This window comes from Protomyctophum bolini (genome assembly GCF_963924005.1).
Source record: "Protomyctophum bolini genome assembly, chromosome: 2".
Classification (NCBI taxonomy): domain Eukaryota; kingdom Metazoa; phylum Chordata; class Actinopteri; order Myctophiformes; family Myctophidae; genus Protomyctophum; species Protomyctophum bolini.
Genome location: NC_137863.1, coordinates 12,395,150 through 12,413,239, shown reverse-complemented (window position 1 = coordinate 12,413,239; position 18,090 = coordinate 12,395,150). Strand labels below are relative to the sequence as shown.

The following is an 18,090-nucleotide window of genomic DNA, read 5'->3' as shown; positions in this document are numbered from 1 at the left end:
TAACTAAAATGAAATTTTATTTATTTAATGGGCGTTCTCTAAAACGTCACTTTCTACGCATTTCCGGTTTGTGTAGGCGCGAGATAGAAAATGTTGAGCGGGGACAACAAGCTGTTCCTCCAGCTGAGCGCCGAGCGGACTATTCTGTTCAACTGTGGAGCGCTCGGTTCACGTAACAGTATTAGCTATGCGGCTAAATTTGATTTATAATTCAGCAAACCAGTTATTAGATCTAATTGTATAGTTCTGAAATCACATGCGTATGGCGTACACATGAGAAGAAGTCAACAGGGCGTACGTTTACTGCGGGATTGTTAACAAAAACAGTGGAAAATGTCCTGGTGGTCCGGTGCCGGTCGCGGGTAAGCTGAATCGATTATATTTACAACATTAACGGATCATAATCAGGCCAACATGTACGTGATCAATGTACAGTACATGATCAATGTGCATGATCACTGCAAGTCAACCAAGGCTTTAGTAGTAGACGAGACATTTTCATTGACTTTGTGTTGGTTTCGAATATCAACAGTGCCGTGCCGCCAGTTTCGGCGCAGTCAGATAAGCTACATTTAGCAGACAGACAAGCGACATGATTAGTCTGTCTAACAATAAGCAATGTCTTTCTGTAGCTAGATTAACTAAATATCATAAATTAGAGCTGCATCTGTTTGACAGTAGACTAGCTAAACCCTGAAATTATGCCAATGGAAAAAACAAGTGACGCAAATGCTAGTTAGCATCAACCCGGGTGTTGCCTTGCTATTCTAACCAGAAGCAGTGGCTTTTTCTGTATGCTAATCACAGAGTTTTTCTTCTCAGTGAGGATGGAGAGGAAGCCACATGTCATGACACTGACTCTGATGTAGCAGAACAGAGAGACAGTGGAAAAGTGAAGGTGAAATGGACACAGGAAGAGGTGAATGTCCCAGCGTGTCCCACAATTCCTGCAAATGGCCATCAGTTTATCTTTCTCTCTCTCTCTCTCTCACACACACACACACACACACACACACACACACACCCCACCACAGTATGTCTTCTAACATAATTCTGCCTATTTGATCACATTTCCAGGATGACAACCTCAAGGCTCTGGTTCAAAAAGTAGGAGCAAATGATTGGAAATACATTGCCAGCTTCATACAAGTGAGTTTGAACAATTTATATATTTGTATATTTAGTAACCATATTAAAAACTCTCCATCTTTGTTCTGTACTGGCTATAACATTCGATTTTATGTTCAGAATCACACCGAACAGCAGTGTCAGCACCGCTGGTTTAAGGTCTTGGATCCAGATTTGGTCAAAGGGCCTTGGACCAAAGAGGAGGATGAAAAGGTAAATGAAATATATTGGCCAGCAAAGAAATATACAATGAATGGCTGTTTGTCTGTAATATTACCTGATGTGACTGACCATTTGGGTCAGCTGGCTAATTTGGGAAATTACTGGGTTTGCGAATCCAATTCACAGTTTTTTTTTCCACTATTGTCAAAACCATCTTGTACTTTCACCTATTCCCACACGATTTCATCAGGGACACTACCAGCCTAGATGTTTTGTGTTGGTTTTCTGGCTGGGTAGCTCAGTCAGTAGAACTTTGTCTTTGGAATACTTAAGGTCATAGGTTTGATCCCGGGCACTGCCAACTCAGCGTATGAGTGGCATGGGTGCGTCAAATCGTGCCGTTAGTACTGTAACTGGGTAGGTGTGTCGTTCCACACTGATAAGGACAATAAGCCTCTGACCTACGTATGGCCTAGCCCTAGAGAAAAACAACAAACATAAAAAGGAACTTGGGACTGTTTACTCGTCTATTCAAGGAAAAGAGGGTGCTGTTTTTCCTTATTTTTTGATGGTGGGTTCTCAGATTGACTGTGACCAAACATGAACTCAAAGACCCTGGTCCATGTAATGTATAAATGCAGTCACTATACTGTATACCTCACTAATGTCATCTGGCTCTGGTGACCAATTCTCAGATGTACTTTATCTTGTCAGGTCATAGAGCTTGTCAACCACTATGGCAATAAACAGTGGGCCTTGGTAGCCAAGCATCTGAAAGGCAGACTCGGAAAGCAGTGTCGAGAGCGTTGGCACAACCACCTCAACCCTGACGTCAAGAAGTCCTCCTGGACGGCAGAGGAAGATCTCGTAATCTACAAGGCCCACAACATCCTTGGAAACCGTTGGGCTGAGATTGCCAAGCTGCTTCCTGGAAGGTAACGTGCTCTCTTGTCGTGATATGCATAAGGAGGCAAGCTTGAAATTGATTAACTATTGAGTTGTATATTTATTAAAGCCTTAGTTAACTAAACTTAACTTTTTATATTCACAGGACAGATAATGCTGTGAAGAATCATTGGAATTCTACCATTAAACGCAAGTTGGAGATGGGCTTTTATGCTGCCGTTGTCTTTAAACCAAGTGAACGTGAGGAGTTTCTTGCCCGCATAAATAAAGACCAGCAGGTGGGCTTCTTTTCCAGTGATATGCTGATTTGCAAACTGTCATTGGTGTCGCTGAATTAAATCCTTCAACTTGATTTCACAGGCCCCTCATTGTTCTGAAGGTGTCGCAGAGTCAGACAAGGACCAAGAGCAGAACACATCTCCACCAGTAAGAGAAGAGTCAAGATGGCTTGAATCACATACATTTGCAATATTCATGCTTTGATTTCAGAATAAAAGTCTGCACAAACTGTTTGATCCTCAGTAATCCTTACTACCGATAGTAAATAAACAAGCAAACAACGTTTAGACCTGTTTGAAACATTAAATATTCAGAGCATCATGCCGTCTGTGCACTTGTTTTCCTCTGATTCGTGTACTTTGTCCAGTGTTTATTAAGGATGTGCATAAGTACCTTTTTTTTATATTTCCTTTTCTTTTGAACACTCACAGGAAACATTTACTTTACCTAAAGTAAACATAAAAATTGAACCAGTGGAGGCAGTCCCTTCAAATGCTGCCTCTTCCCAACAAACAAAGGATGGGTTGAGCATCAAATCTGAGCCCAATGCTTCAGGAGAAATTAATGTCACCAATTGGGTGGCGGACGGCTCTGGTTTTCTCTACCCCACTGGCCCAGCATTGAAGGAAGTGATGGACTTGGTAGATGGGGTAATAATGCTTATTATAACACACCCCACCACCATGTGTGCTCAGTCATAACCGTTTTATCACAGTGGTTGCATGCCGTTTATATGTAATAGGTGAGTTTAGTCTGTAGAGAGACGTTGCGTTTAATACGTTACTAACATGTGAAAAAATATTGCTCCCCGTCAGGACCTTGATGGGTGGTGCGACCTGGCTGCCTTTGATGATCTTCTCGAGGAAAATCAAAGCCCTGAGCGTCATCAGTTCCGCCTGGAGGGCAGTGCCATTCAGGAGCTCAGTAAGGGCAACAGAGGGGAGCTCATCCCCATATCACCCCATGTCACGCCGCCATCCATACTCAACTGCCGAAGCCGCAGACGCATCGTTCTGTCTCCCAACTCCAGCAACTCCATGACTCCCAAAAGCACTCCTGTTAAAAGCCTGCCCTTCTCTCCATCGCAAGTAATGCTCTTCAGTCTTGTTCCATCCTTAACTGCAACGTATCGCAACACCACACAATGCAGTCTGCTTAACAATGTGTTGTTTCAGTTCCTCAACATGTGGACCAAACAGGATACCCATGACTTGGAGAACCCATCCCTCACGTCCACGCCAGTCTGCAGTCAAAAAACCATCGTTACCACACCACTACAGCGGGAGAAGTCGCCCCTCATTCAGAATGACTCTGTGTAAGTCCTCCTGCATGTAACTCTGAAAGACATGAGTGTCGTATCATGTGCATATTCCGATTTTCTTACACTGTGTTTCCATGTAGGTTTATTACGCCCAAAAACAAATCCAACCTCTATGCAACACCTCTCACACCAACACCGTTCAAAAATGCAATGGAAAAGTATGGTCCTTTGCAACCTTTGGTGAGTACTACCTCGCACACAACACTTTCACATTTTTAAATACAACTCAAATCACACATGCAAACAAATCTTTGGTGCCAAATGCCAATTAGTAATTGTGCATGCAGTTTATTGACCTTTTACTTGTAATTTGCAAACAAAGACTTTTTTATTTAAGCTGCAACATGCAATTTCTGACCACAAGAGGGCAGCAAATAGACTGCATCTTGTTGGTGGGCTGTGTTTGTTGTTTGTTCCTCCTTTTTGGTGGAACTTCAGTTGATATTAGAAGAATCACTTTATTTGTCACTTCCCCATGTACTTGCATACATAAAGAATATGAAATACCTTCCACATCTGCAATTGACTTGAAGTGAAAGCCAATTTCAAGTTTTCTGTTATTTGTATCTGCAATGCTTGTATGCGAAAAAGACATCAGTTGGTAATCACTTAGAGTAGACATTCAGGTTCTTGTAGAACTTCCTGTACATTTTACACTTGTGTAAATGACCGTGTTATACGGTTATATCTCAATCTCATATTTTAAAATACCTGTCATCTTTAAATCCTTATGTGGAGCCCTGAAGAAACAGTGATGTGGTTTATTTTAAGAATATAAATGGATAGATGTTGAATTGTTTTACCACCCTTGAATTGATCATATTCAAATTACACACATTCATAGATAACTGACCACGATTATAGGGTTTGCAGGATGTGTAAATTCATCCCTTTCTCAAGCAGTATATTTTGATATTGGTATTTACTATTTTGTTAAGATACCCAGCCTTAGTTGCTAATTTCTCCCCATTATGTCTTAGCCTCAGACACCTAACCTGGAGGCGGACATAAATGAAGTAATATTGAAAGAAGCTGGGATTTCGCTGGAAGGGGTAGATCGCACACCTCCTGGGAAAAGACACAGACTGTTTGTGAGTATGAGACAATGCTTTGCTGCTTCACTCTTATTCCTATGTGAGCAATAAACATCTAAACTTTTCTCTGTAAAGGTAGCTCTCCACCAAACAGACTTCTACAAATTACTACATGCAGTCAAATGAAGTTGCAGTCAAAAAAGTTGCTGAATGCACCTGAGAGCAACACCGATATGTTAATTAACAAGCCTGCTGCTATCCAACGGTTGAAAGCTGACGAAGCTTGCCGACGTCTGTGCAGTGGAGAGCTACCTTAACTAGGCATCCGCCATCATAATGCCTTAATGAGAAGAGGCTATTGATGCTAAATCGGCTTCAAAGAGCTGTGAGAACTGAGAACTCGTATTAACTTGATACAGGAAAAACAAGTTGATGATGAATTAAAGTAAATGAGTAAAGTGGGAAATGATAGAACACAGAATTACATTTATTTTTATATCTTTTACAGGTGTAAATTAAGTCATGTTTAAATGTTAAGGAATCAGATAATATTGCTTCTGAGTTCTGAAGGTTGGATTTTTTTTGGTCCTCAGAATCGTCACCCTATGAAAAAAGTGCGCAAATCCTTGGCCATGGATGTCATGGACTGCAATGAGACGGTGACTGCCAGAATGAAGTCTGAGCCCAAAGACTGCATACAGGTAAAAAGAGGATATATCATATAAATGTATTACTAACTAACCCTTCAGTAGAAAAAAGCATACATGTCAAAAGTACTGACTTTGAAATGTATTTATTTACAGGAAGAGCCTTCACATTGCGTTTCTCTGAACATGTCATCTTCATTTTGCACCAAGAAGGATAACATTTTGGATCAGGGCTTCCTTTTAGGACCCACTGATAGTGCTATATGTTCCAACATGGTGCCCCCAACGCCTGTGAGTTCCCACTGAAATAAAAATTAATAAAAGGCCCAGTGATATCCCCCCACCCCGCGTTTTAATAATACTGACCCCCCCCCCCCCTTATTCTTTTCAGATGTCCAAGGAATGGGAGATAGTTGTATGTGGACAAACTGCAGACCAGCTCATAATGACAGAGAAAGCAAGACGCTACCTGCGCTCACTAAGATCCTATGCACCAAACCGGGCTCTCATCCTGTCTTGAGATGTCTCCAGAGATCACTTTCATACACCAAGATTTTACTTAGACAACGTGTTTGTGTTGTGGCTAACTTGCTGGTAGAAAATATTTTAACATTCTTGATACCTTAAAATTAACAGTGTAGCCTAATCAATGTATGGAGTAGGCTAGGTATAATTTCTGAAATGCATCAGTCTCAGCATCTTTTGGTAGTTACAAAACAGAATTTATGAAGGTAATCCATTTTGGAACTACCAGTATTTTGTAAAGAATAATGAATGTAAAGTGCTACATAGTAAGACAGTATTGTCTTAATATTTTATATTTGCCATCAGTTAATGTTTTTACATTCCACAATGTATCCCATTTCCATTGACATATTTTAATAGTGAAAATCACTCTGGTTGAAGTTTCTTAAATACAGTTTATACAACCATTTGGAGTAGTGCACTAAGCAGTAATGTATTTTGATATTACTTAAAATATGATGTTAAATTATAATGTTATGTGCCCTGTTTAAGATAATGTGTACATAATTATTATATGGAAAATAAATATGCTAAAATGCTAAAAACCTATGTACGTAACTGATGAGACGTGTCAATGACTAGTCTCTTGAGACAGACTTGAAAGGAAAATAGGGCGCTGTTTTTCCTTTATCTTTTGACTATGGGTTCTCAGATTGACCAATGAGAAACAGCCAGCGCGTTGAGCGCTGTAGTATGTAACGCGTATGCACGATTTTGTTGGCTCAGCTCAGCTGTGTGCAATGCATAAGAACTGTTATAACGGGGAAGTTTAGGCGAAAATAACTCATGTTATTTGTGGACAAATATAATACCTCTATTTTCAAACAATTTATATATATATATTATTACATTGTTGCGCCGATTGCAAAAATGTTCGATATCCTGATTGGAACAGTGTCGTCGTTTGCTGTAATTCCCGAACCGTTTTATTTGGGTCTATTAATCTGCATGTCTTTGTGCCGGTTTGTGATACAATTTCCCCAATATAAAAATACAAAGAGACAGACTGTCAAAACAAAACCTATGGAGTTTATCAAGAAGGGAGAGGATTTATTTTCTGGTTCACTCATTTTCAAAATAAAATCTTTGAAATAGACTAGTCCAATCCAGTGACCAGTCGTTTATGAAGTGCAGTTTTGTCACCTATATACTCTAAGTTTGGCACCGGTGCCAACATTGTCACAAAGGAGGGTGATCTGGCATTCCTGGCACGCAGGCATAGCTCAGAGCTATGAACCAGAGCAAACGCTGGCCTGGCATACATGTGAGAGAGATGATTTTTGGTTCAAGATAAACTGTTTAAAACTAAAAGCGTGGTCGTATACCTAAATAAAATAGGCATATAACTAAATAACTGTTCTTTTATTAATTAATGAAAGGACCGGGGGGGGGGAGATACTCACTGACTAAAGACAAGGTAATCGTGTATTAGGCCTATATGTTTTATGTGGAAAAATGTATTAACCGATACATTTATTTTGAAAACAAGAAACGACCAACCGGATATTTGGTGCCTTTTGACAGCACGCTTTCTAAAATAGAGGAAGTAGTGTCGGTTTTTGGTGACGCTGCATTAAGACCTGCAAGACATGGCTCATTCTAGTAAGTACATTTCTTTACAAACTATGATTGTAATGTCAGATTTGTGTAGTTATTTGTTACAATATGTAATATGATCGAAAGGCCATTTTAAGTAATAATGGAAAGACTACATAGGATGTGCCGCGCTCTAATTTATAGTAGCTAGTTGGCTAAAGCCTGCTGTGCTAATTCAATGAATGAATAGATTCATGAATCCGGTTGGTGTTTAACCAAAAGAAAATGCAGGTTGTGTGCAACCGTTTTAATACATGTTTATGATGATAAATGCACAACTTTTTAAATGATGGTATGTCTGTCCTCAGGATTTCTAGTGTTGTTTCTTGTCAGCCTGGCTGTTGGAGCCCAGGCTCTCACACCATCCCATTACCTGTCACTGTCGGATGTGGGGAGACTGCAGAACCTATTGAGTCAACCTTTCACAGACCTAGAGTCCGCTTACTACTCTATTGTTGGACTGAGCAAGCTTGGGATATCTGTTCCTGATCAAAGTGTAAGAGGATTGTAGAATGTAGATATTCTCATTTTGAGTTCAAGCTTTGCATTATGTATGCATAGTAATCTGTACCTCATCTTACATGAATAATAGTTGTCATTGGTATCACTGTGTCATGCTATGACTTGTGTGTTTTTGTCTCTGCAGGAGGCATGCCAGTTCCTTAAGTCCCAACTTGACCCCATGAGTCTTGATTCTGTCTTCTTCGCTGCTGAGGCCAGTCAAGCCCTATCAGGATGTGAGGTAAAGAAATAAAAATACTTTTTTCTGCTAGTTTTATTTGATTCTGTAAAAAACAAATAATCCTGTGCCGTTTGATGGCTATACTGTCTAAACCGATGTTTAGAGCTGTGATTCTCATTGTGGCTGGCAACCTATTATGAACATGCATGCATCGTGCTGTTTACTTCCAAAGATACCCGTGTCCAATGAAACCCGTGACATTCTCCTGGCGGCAGTTAGCGAGGACTCGACCGTGACTCAGATCCATCGGGCTGTGAGTGCACTCAGCTCATTGGGGCTTCCGCTGGCATCTCAGGAAGCAGTTGGTGCCCTGGCAGCTCGCATCAACAAGGAGGACAATGTCATGGCGTGAGTACTTTGTAGTTCGTACACACTGGCTAGAGCGTACATGGTAATAGTACAGGTCAGTTAACTTCGTCCAATCCCACCTGCACTGAGATTGGACACAATGGACAGTGTTGGCAAAGTTATTTGTTTTGATAATGTATTATTATGTTATGGTCTCTCTGGACAGCATAACCATAGCCCTGCAGACAGCAGCCCGCCTCTCACAGCAGGCAGAGCTCGGCGGAATACTGGAGGAGATTGAGGTGAGCTACCATCTGTCCCAGCTGGTGTTGTGGTTCTGACCAAAGCACTCTTAGTTGTGTGTGATGTGCATGAGATGCTCTTAGTCTAAATCAGAGCTGTCCCAATTACTGAATGTTAGTGATGGCTGTATACTTTAGCTGAGCTTTTTACCTTTTTTTTCTATTATTAATATTATTTTATTGTGTTGACTGAATTGAATATTTGACTGACACCCCCACCCCAACTCAGGACCTGACAGCTCGTTTGGATGATCTGGGTGGCGTCTACCTCCAGTTTGAAGAGGGACTTGAGGCAACTGCCCTGTTTGTGACTGCTGCATATTCTCTGTCTGACCATGTGGATATGGAGCCCCCCCTAAAGGAGGTATAATCATTAACCACTTTAACCCTCTAATATTGAAAACAGGGCTTTAGTCAAACGGACCTGAGTTGAAACTGTAATACCCTGTTTAGGCCAAGATACAAAGTGTCTATTCTAATTTCTGGTATAGAATAGGAATAGATCTATTTCCCCATAAAGGAGTTTTAGGGGACAGGGAACCATGTTGCCCAAACGGATTTGGAGTATGTGAAGTATTTCATTCCATTATACAGAATTCAGATGGAAGATACTCTATGAGTTCGAATTTCTCCATGCTCAACCATGACATTGAGGAATCACTATTGAACATTTGGAATAATTTGAATAAAATTAGGTCTATGTTTACGTACAATATTATCTGGAAGCTGTGAATAAACATCGACATTACATCGTTATTATGGTTCTCTAAGAGTACAATCCAGGCTCAGTTGTGGTGATGACGGTAGATATGTTTTCCCCACAGGACCAGGTCATTCAGCTGGTGAACTCCATCTTTAGCAAGAAGTCCTGGGACTCACTGGCTGAGGCTTTCAGTGTGGCAAGTGCTGCTGCTGCCCTCTCTAACAACCGCTTCCATGTACCAGTTATTGTCACTGCTCAGGGCCCAGCCACAGTTTCACACAGTCAACCAACCTTGCAGGTAAATCTAGAGGGATCTTAAAATACAAGAACCATGAAGTAATATCTATAGCTTTGTATATCTTTGAAGAAGTTCTCTGACCGAAAGCTTGCATTAAACGACACCTCAGTTAAATCGTTTTTCTTCTTTTAGTTCCAACACGCTTGATAAATGTCAAAAGGAGATTAGACTGAGTGACGCCGGTGTTTAAAAGGTGTTGAAAGTTGTTCCTGCAGTGCACAGAGACGTCCGTGTTAAAAGGTGTTGAAAGTTGCTCCTGCACAGACGTGACAATAATTTATCATCAATGAATAGCATTATAGCCTATCCCTCTCAAAAATGTGACTCTGTATTGAATGCAGCTGTTTGAGTTGCTAAACACTCCTGCAGTAGGCAGGGTACAAGTGAGTTGTTCATATACAACGTTGACATTAACAATGAAGTTCCTTTGCCAGAAGTGAGTGCATTTGTGTTTTGTTGAGTGAGCTCTCTCGCACAAACCTTGCTACAGGAGCTATATCAACCAACTAAATCATGTCCGTCATCAATCGTGACGTTCTTTTGTCAGAAATGAGTGGCTTCCATGAAATAATTGTCTGTGAAGTGGCTGAAAGTCTCTTAATACCCTCTCACCACACACTCACTTTCTGAACTAGTTCTCTCGAGCTGAACAGCCAACCAGAGAGCTCTTACCCCCTACCCCCTTCTTCCTTCCCAACGCGTTCCGACCCACGCAGAAGCCTGACTATTACAGATGCTGCAATACACACCGCACATTAACAACAGATCTTTTGGGAATCAACAGTCGTACATAGGTCAAATTGATAACCAGTGTAGCTCAATAATATAAGTAATTTTTGGTTGAGTTTCATCCTTTCAAGCAGTGTAACCAAATTTATTGCATTCTTAAACTGGTAGTTGGTCATCAAGAGCCAGTGAACAGCTCTTTGTCCCTATCACTGCTCAGAAGTTCTCAGCATTTTCCAGCACTGTACAGCAAAAAAATAATCTCAAAATCCAATACAAATACTGTAGTACAACACTATAAACAAACAACACGAACAAAAATAGCCTTGTGCTATCTGCAGTGTTAATCACCTCATAATGCTGGTGTTTGTCTGATTCGCAGCTCCTTGTTACCGATGTCCTTTCTCAACCCCTGACCTCAGCCAATGTGCTGGTTGAATCTGCTTATGCTGTGGCCTCCAAGAGTGTCATACTCGGCCAAGCACCTTTCACCCTCAGAGAGTAAGTATGACTAGAGAATTTTTTTGCATTGTTTCCTTTTTTGAGGGGCGCTAGCCCCTCCTATATACAGGTTTAATGTTTGTCTTTAGTTCAATGTTTGTTTTGTAAACACCATTGACAATGAAGGGAACATTTACGTCATAATGTGCATCATTACGTCATATTGTCTTTATTGTTAATGGCGTTTAATGTTAGAGTTGGCACCGTTTTGTTTTACATCACGTAATCAACACGAGTTAGACATTATCATCAGAAATGATAGAATAAAGAGAAAAGGCTTGGGCCGTGGCCCGTGGCTCAGCGGGAGTGACCCCGGGCTCCCCCATCTCTCTCCCCTTTTCCTGTCAGCCTACTGTCTGTCCCTCCATATAACATATAAAATAAAGGCAAAAATAAATTAAAAAAATAAAGAGAAGAAAATAAATCACTGCAACCACGAGTTGAATTCTCTGTTGTATTCGATCAATGCCGAGAAACGCAATTAACACTCTGAATGTGTGTATTATGGGCCGGCATGTAATTTCAATGTTGTGCTGACTGGCTCACTAGCAGTGACACATTCACACATTCAGTGTGAATTGGATTTTCATACTCCACCCCAGTGTTGGTTGGGATGGGACCCGGTTTGTATAGCTTGGTTTGACTGTACTAAACGGGCATAGTGGTTTCTAGGGGTGGGGGGCGAGGGGGGCAGCCCCACCCCGTGGGGCCCACGACTGGACCATGGTCTTATTCAAAAAATATTTGTTAGACATTAATATATTAGCGCCCCTCACTTCAAACGGGTGTGATTCTTTTTTACTTTAATAAACTGCCTTGATGTTGGCTCATTTTATGGAAGTGGCACTATTGTTCTCAATAAATTGAGACTCTTGTGGTTTATGGATGTATTCATGCATTCATTATATGATTCCCTCTTGCTTTCTAGTGGTGTCTTTGAACTGAACTTCATGTCGAGCCAACCAGCCAGTGGATACTACCAGTTCACTGTCGCAGTAACTGGGGACACCCGATTGGTTGCCAATAATGTTGAGGTAGGCTCGTTTTTAGTTTGAAAAGGTTTACGCATTATTTGCATTTGGCAAATATTTATTGCACTGGATTTCATTTGCAGACACATGATGCAAATGATTCTGTGCTTTGGTGTCTGTTGGTGGGATCACAAATATGTGTCCTGTCAACAGTGGACAATTTGTCTGTTTCACTGGATTTGCATATTGTCATTGACAATGAATGGAGAAATTGTCAAATGTCTGCCAAATATGACTTAAATTTGTTGCAACAGGCATTCTGATTAGCCAGTATGAGATGATGCATGATGATGTTTCACGGGTGTGATTTTTACCTTATGTTCCTCTGTTCAACTTCACCTGTAGCTGAAAGTAAAGGTGTCCACCGAGGTGGCCATTACAAATATGGACCTGTCTATCGTGGATAAGGACCAGAGTATCGGCACAAAGACCACCAGGTCAGAAAGGACAGTTGATGAACAAAGCCTTCTTTAATAATGACTTTGTGTTGAACAATATTGGTGGAGTACTACAAGTTCTCTTCTTTATTTACCCAGGGTGGAGTATCCTCATAAAGCTAAGAGCTCCTTAACAGCAGACGGCCACCAGAACTTTGCCATGTCCTTCCAGTTGGTTGACGTTAACACAGGAGTAGAGCTAACGCCTCACCAGGTTTGTAAGAGTTGGAAATAAACGCTAACAGCCTTTGTAATTAAATGTTTATTCAAATGGCACAGTTTGTAATTTGTCCGTATCAAAATATCTTGATTTCTTATTTTCACAGACATTTGTGAAGTTGCATAATCAGAAAACTGGGCAAGAGGTCGTGTTTGTGGCTGAGCCAGACAGTAAGAACCTTTACAAGTTTGAGCTGGATACAGCTGAGAGGAAGTCCGAGTTTGATTCGATGTCTGGCACCTACTCTCTTCACCTCATTGTTGGGGATGCTACCCTGGAGAATCCAATTTTGTGGAATGTGGTGAGTGTCAAGACCTGGAGGCTGTGGGCTGGGTGGGCCATAGGTTAATTTGAACTTGTCATCGACCAGTTGGACAGTCATATCAAAGACAGAGTTGTTTTTTACCCTTGAAAGGCGGATGTTGTTCTGAAGTTCCTAGAGGAGGAGGCCCCCGCCATCATGCAGCCGAAGACCCTTTACATCCCCAAACCAGATATCCAGGTAACGACTACAACTCCCCGGTTAAATGTAAACTACTGTTTTGAATTGGATAGAATGGATGCTGATAATTTCCTACTGTGTCTTCAGCATCTGTTCAGGGAGCCGGAGAAGAAGCCTCCCACAGTGGTTTCCAACGCCTTCACTGCTCTCATCCTCTCTCCGCTTCTACTCCTACTTGTTCTGGTGAATACATTTAGCATTTTTATGTTAATGTTTTTGGGATCAGAGCTACTAAAAATGGATCCACTGAAGTTGAGCAAACTCACTCCTACAAAGAGGTCTAGGTCACATCTGCCCCAATTACTTAAGTCTGTCTGTACATTAATTTAATTATAATTTTTTAGTCAAATGTCATCATTACATGTTAATGAATTTTAAAAGTCTGGTCACAAAGAGCCCTTGGACAAAAGATTGATATCGGGTGTGGAAATAAAATGTGACTTAATAACTGAGCAATTATGTTTGTCCAAAATGTGCTCGGTTAGATCAGTTTGTTAAGATCTCCACGCGCTACATCCAAGTCCGTTGCTCTCCCCAGGTTGGCGGAGGGTGTGTAGAGCCCAGGATCACATTAGATGATTGACACAGCGGTGAAAAATGGGTTACAAAATCGTGGGATAAAAATATATTTAGAAAAAGAAAAGCCCCAAATGAAATCCATGATTGGATAAATGGTCCCTGTTCATTTTAATGGACGATGTATGGCCGACGCATTGATGGATGGTATGGCCCTGTAAGGCCGTGAATAGATAAGGTTACTATAAACACCAGGGGTGGCTAACTTAGTTTAGGTCATAGGTCATAGGCTGGGCATAATGCAACATGATGCAGGCCAGACAAGTTTTGCACACATGAAGCATGAGCCCATAGTGTCCGCCTTAAAAAACTATATAAAAAAACTATAACTGCAAATTGTTTAAATTCATGTTTAAGTTGTTTTTCACTTTTATGATTATTTTATTTTTTGTTTAAAAGAGTTTATTTATTTTTTTCCCCCTTAAAATGTTGAAGCTCCATATTCTGATATTAATACAATGCTTTTTTTTTGTGTTTGTTCAATTTCCATGTTCAATTTAAAATATTTTTTCTGCTGGACAGACAGGGGTCTCTCCAGCTGTTTATTTAACAGAACATATATTTTCAGGTGGGTCACCAATTTCATCCAAACTGCACAGAGAACCCATTTATCAGTTTGCATTCGATCAGCTCAGATGAGTTCTCTCTCCTGATCGTATCCAAGCCTGAAAATATATTTACTAAAGAGCTGGAGAAACGGAGAGACCTCAAAACATGGAATGTTAAAAAAGGGAGAATAATGTAGCTAAGTTGGTCATAACGATCTATGGATGTTAACTGATTCATTGGCTCAAGGTTTCCTTTTTAACGTTAGCTTTTTTTGGGTTGAATGTGCTATAGAATTGAGTTTATATTTGAAATGGTTATTTAGAAAAGGTGGTTTGATTCTGCTGTGGGCAAGCTGTGTTCATTTTCCTAGAAAGGCCTTTCAGAATGAAACCTTGATATCCAATGAATGAGACCTTTTTGATGAATGCAGCTTTTTTTTCTAACAATGCTGTATGTTTATAGCACTGGTAATGAGTATTGGCTGTTACAACCGACTAATCACTGTGGTGTGCAGAAGACCATTTTCTGTTCTTTTGTTTGTGGACCCTGTGCCTTGCAAATAACATTCTCTTATTTCCCCTCTCGTCTCTAGTGGTTTAAACTCGGGGCCAACGTTTCCAACTTCACCGCCACTCCCAGCTCTGTTCTGTTCCATATAGGACATGCCGGTTAGTGTTAAGCTTTGTTGTATGCATATCACTGGGGAAATTACACTTGTATCAGTCTTACTGTTATTAAGGTACAAAATTAGTATTTAAAAAATATATATGTTAGGCCTGTGCATGCCACTACTGTATTTTGCTGTTAATATTAGTATCATGTTGTTGTTTTTTTCTTAATGATACATAAACAAATTCTTATTAGAATGAAGATTACAATGAAGAAAATATGCAGTTAAAAATATACACATTGTTATAATATTCTGCATCAGCATTTGATTGTATATTAAACATTTTCATCTTTCTTGTCTCAGCTATGCTGGGCCTGATGTATGTTTATTGGACACACCTCAACATGTTCCAGACCCTCAAGTACCTGGCTATCATTGGCACTCTAACCTTCCTCGCCGGGAACCGCATGCTGGCCCAAAAAGCAGTCAAGAGGTATGGCTCCTGATGACACCTAGGCAACATGGGTTTAAAAGTTATTTTCTAGAGGGCCCTTTACCACAGGAATAAAATCTGGACTCTTTCAGATGAGGGATGCCTCTGGTACCTTGAGGCCTCTTGGTAGTTCTGATAGTACTAAAGGGTCTACTTGCACAGTGTGGCCCACTGGCCTCAGTAGTGTGTTGTGTCGTCCCCCCCAGAGGCCTTTGGCCACGCTAGGCTGTTTTCAAGAGTGGAGCTATCATTTGTAAAACTTGCCTACTGGGAACCAAGAGAGGATCAGCGTGCCAGCTATATGCGTCAGTGATTACCTGAGTGGGTGGTTTTATCTAAGCCATGAAAATGTAGAGCCCTCAAAAGGCTAAAGTGACACAATGGCTGACTACTTTATTCTCTAATTGCTCTCCTTTCCTCTGGAGTAACCAATTTCCTCTTGTGCTTTTTGTCTAGGATAAAGTTGCTATGGATTCTTTAGCAACGTCACAACTAAGAATCGTCTAATAGGAGTGCAAAGCTGCACCTTTAGTTTGACAAAAATGACACTGAAAAATGTGCCTCACTTCTGGTGGTGGGCAATGTATAAATTAAAGTGAATGGGTTGTGTCCATCTCAAGGTGTTTTTCCCTGAGCACAATGTATGTTTTGAATCAACCATTGAGCTGTGCATTTTACACTATAGAAATGGCAGCAATGTGACATGGTACGGTTTTGCACTGAGCCCTGCTATTATTTTTATCTGGTCGCCGATTGTTGATAAATGTTAAACTTTGGGTAGAATGCTGTCATCACTGAAAAATCGTAGATGAACAGGGCACCTTGCATTTTCAGCTGTTAAAAAAAAAAATAAGAGTAAAACTCACAGCCTTAATGTCAGGTCCCCATGAAATTCCCTGTGACATATGTAATATGTAATATTGCTTGTGATGTCAGTATTCCATCCTTTATCTAGGTCATAATAGTCAATTTAACCATGTTTAACAGGAGGAAAATGCTATTAATGTAATTATCAGAAATGTTGAGGTCTATCTGCTCTTCACTTCTCAAATGTCCATCTAGCCCCAATCTCCTTACAATTGGTGCCTATGTCTTTTAACCCCTCTTTCCACACTTTCCTATAAATCTCTCTTTACTCCTCTTTCAGGATTGCTGCAGAGCAAAGTAGTAGGTTGGCAAAGTATAGGAGCCTGCGATAGAGGCTTCATTTCTTAACAAAGCTGGTCTTCCAGGCTGAAGTAAGGGCATCCTTATGGATTGCATCCTCCTAGTGCATCTCCATATGGCCGGCATAATGCATGGCTGTGTGGTGCTCACTCACCGTAGTTCTGAGTGTTCATACGTATTGTATTTGATGCCTCTCCTAGCTTGCCTCTCACTCATCACACCACAACCGTACCCGTCATGTCCATGCCAGCACCTTCTTAATCCCTCCATTCTAGTCCTTAACACTCATGGATGTGGACATGGTTGGTGATGCTTTGTGTTGTACAGTATATGTTCATTACCCAAGAGTCAATTCTCATGAGAACCGCTCGATTTTTGCCGGTTACACTGTTTATTGTGATTGTACACTGTATGCTGTACAGAGAAATGCATGACTCTGCCCTTGTGTGACTTGGCAGTAATCGGGTGGTAAACCGTAACCATGATGTAATGTGTTAAGGTTTTATTAATCTCACATTTCTCAAATAAATAACACTTTGATCTCCTTTTTCTCTTGCAGAATTGCAGGCAAGTGAGGGCAAGAAATTTGAAGACAATGATTGAAGGTCATATTTTAGTTTCCAAGGAGTCATTCAAGGACGCATCGAATCAGACTGTTGGAAAAAGAGAACATATTTCATGAGTCCAATTGACAATTTAAAAATGCAGTTTTGTCTTTTATTTCCCCCACATAAAAGGCAACAAGATATCATGATGTCTTGAGAGACTAGACAGATGTTCACAGACAGGATACTCTACTGAGAAAGGCTGTAAAGCTATCATTGCACTTCATTTTCCTGTGATTCTGGTTTTGTTCTTGTTGTCCATGTCCAACATGCCAATATTGTCTAAGCGAGCTATTATTTGTGGTTTATTTCTTCTTTTTTCTCTCGTTTGTTTTGTACATTGCTGTTTCCTGTTTGTTGAACACCCACGTCACCTGAAGTGACACAAATTAGTTTTGCATTGTGAATTTGTTGTTCAGCTGAAATTATGAATGCCCATGACTAATTGACAAAGCTGTAATGATAAATGTTGACGACGACCAGCCATAACATCCCTGACACATTCATCATTAGATGAGAGAGGTACATGTGCCCGGTTGATTGTTTGCCTGTTCATGTCATTACATGTAGAGCATAGGTGTTTATTCTCTTGTGATATCAAGAGTTGGATATTCCACTGAAAAAGAAAATAATTGAGTAATAAAATGATGGCAATTACAGGAAAGCAGGTGTTTTTCTAATGAAAAGAAATAAAGGTTTTTTTCCCCATATTGTCTGGCATTGTAATCAATGATTAGTCATT

General features: G+C 40.5%; 2 protein-coding genes across 3 annotated transcripts; both read left to right on the top strand.

Moving 5' to 3' along the window:
* Positions 1 to 114: 114 nt before the first annotated feature.
* mybl2b (v-myb avian myeloblastosis viral oncogene homolog-like 2b) lies at positions 115 to 6,549 on the top strand. The gene is made up of 15 exons (XM_080775951.1): positions 115 to 362; positions 823 to 919; positions 1,078 to 1,149; positions 1,249 to 1,341; positions 2,005 to 2,225; positions 2,342 to 2,474; positions 2,557 to 2,622; positions 2,907 to 3,125; positions 3,291 to 3,563; positions 3,651 to 3,790; positions 3,877 to 3,976; positions 4,777 to 4,887; positions 5,424 to 5,531; positions 5,634 to 5,768; positions 5,869 to 6,549. Exons 1-15 carry the CDS (start codon positions 334 to 336, stop codon positions 5,995 to 5,997), a joined length of 1,926 nt encoding a protein of 641 aa, XP_080632077.1. The 5' UTR covers positions 115 to 333; the 3' UTR covers positions 5,998 to 6,549.
* A 972-nt stretch (positions 6,550 to 7,521) lies between these two features.
* rpn2 (ribophorin II) lies at positions 7,522 to 18,056 on the top strand. Of its 2 annotated transcripts, XM_080775746.1 has the most exons (18): positions 7,522 to 7,604; positions 7,907 to 8,094; positions 8,245 to 8,340; positions 8,513 to 8,688; positions 8,855 to 8,930; positions 9,160 to 9,294; positions 9,755 to 9,931; positions 11,040 to 11,158; positions 12,087 to 12,192; positions 12,535 to 12,626; positions 12,726 to 12,840; positions 12,953 to 13,147; positions 13,262 to 13,348; positions 13,436 to 13,531; positions 15,066 to 15,141; positions 15,447 to 15,576; positions 16,724 to 16,814; positions 17,303 to 18,056. In XM_080775746.1, exons 1-17 carry the CDS (start codon positions 7,592 to 7,594, stop codon positions 16,773 to 16,775), a joined length of 1,929 nt encoding a protein of 642 aa, XP_080631872.1. In that variant the 5' UTR covers positions 7,522 to 7,591; the 3' UTR covers positions 16,776 to 16,814; positions 17,303 to 18,056. The 2 variants fall into 2 exon arrangements, with proteins under 2 accessions (XP_080631872.1, XP_080631873.1); XM_080775747.1 differs by lacking the exon at positions 16,724 to 16,814.
* Positions 18,057 to 18,090: the final 34 nt, after the last annotated feature.

Coding starts and splice junctions, on each gene's coding strand:
- mybl2b (XM_080775951.1), top strand. CDS start 334: ATGTCCTGGTGGTCCGGTGCCGGTCGCGG. Junction 1,150..1,248: donor ACATTGCCAGCTTCATACAA/GTGAGTTTGAAC, acceptor TTTTATGTTCAG/AATCACACCGAACAGCAGTG. Junction 3,791..3,876: donor CTCATTCAGAATGACTCTGT/GTAAGTCCTCCT, acceptor GTTTCCATGTAG/GTTTATTACGCCCAAAAACA.
- rpn2 (XM_080775746.1), top strand. Junction 8,095..8,244: donor TATCTGTTCCTGATCAAAGT/GTAAGAGGATTG, acceptor TTGTCTCTGCAG/GAGGCATGCCAGTTCCTTAA. Junction 12,627..12,725: donor ATCGGCACAAAGACCACCAG/GTCAGAAAGGAC, acceptor TTATTTACCCAG/GGTGGAGTATCCTCATAAAG.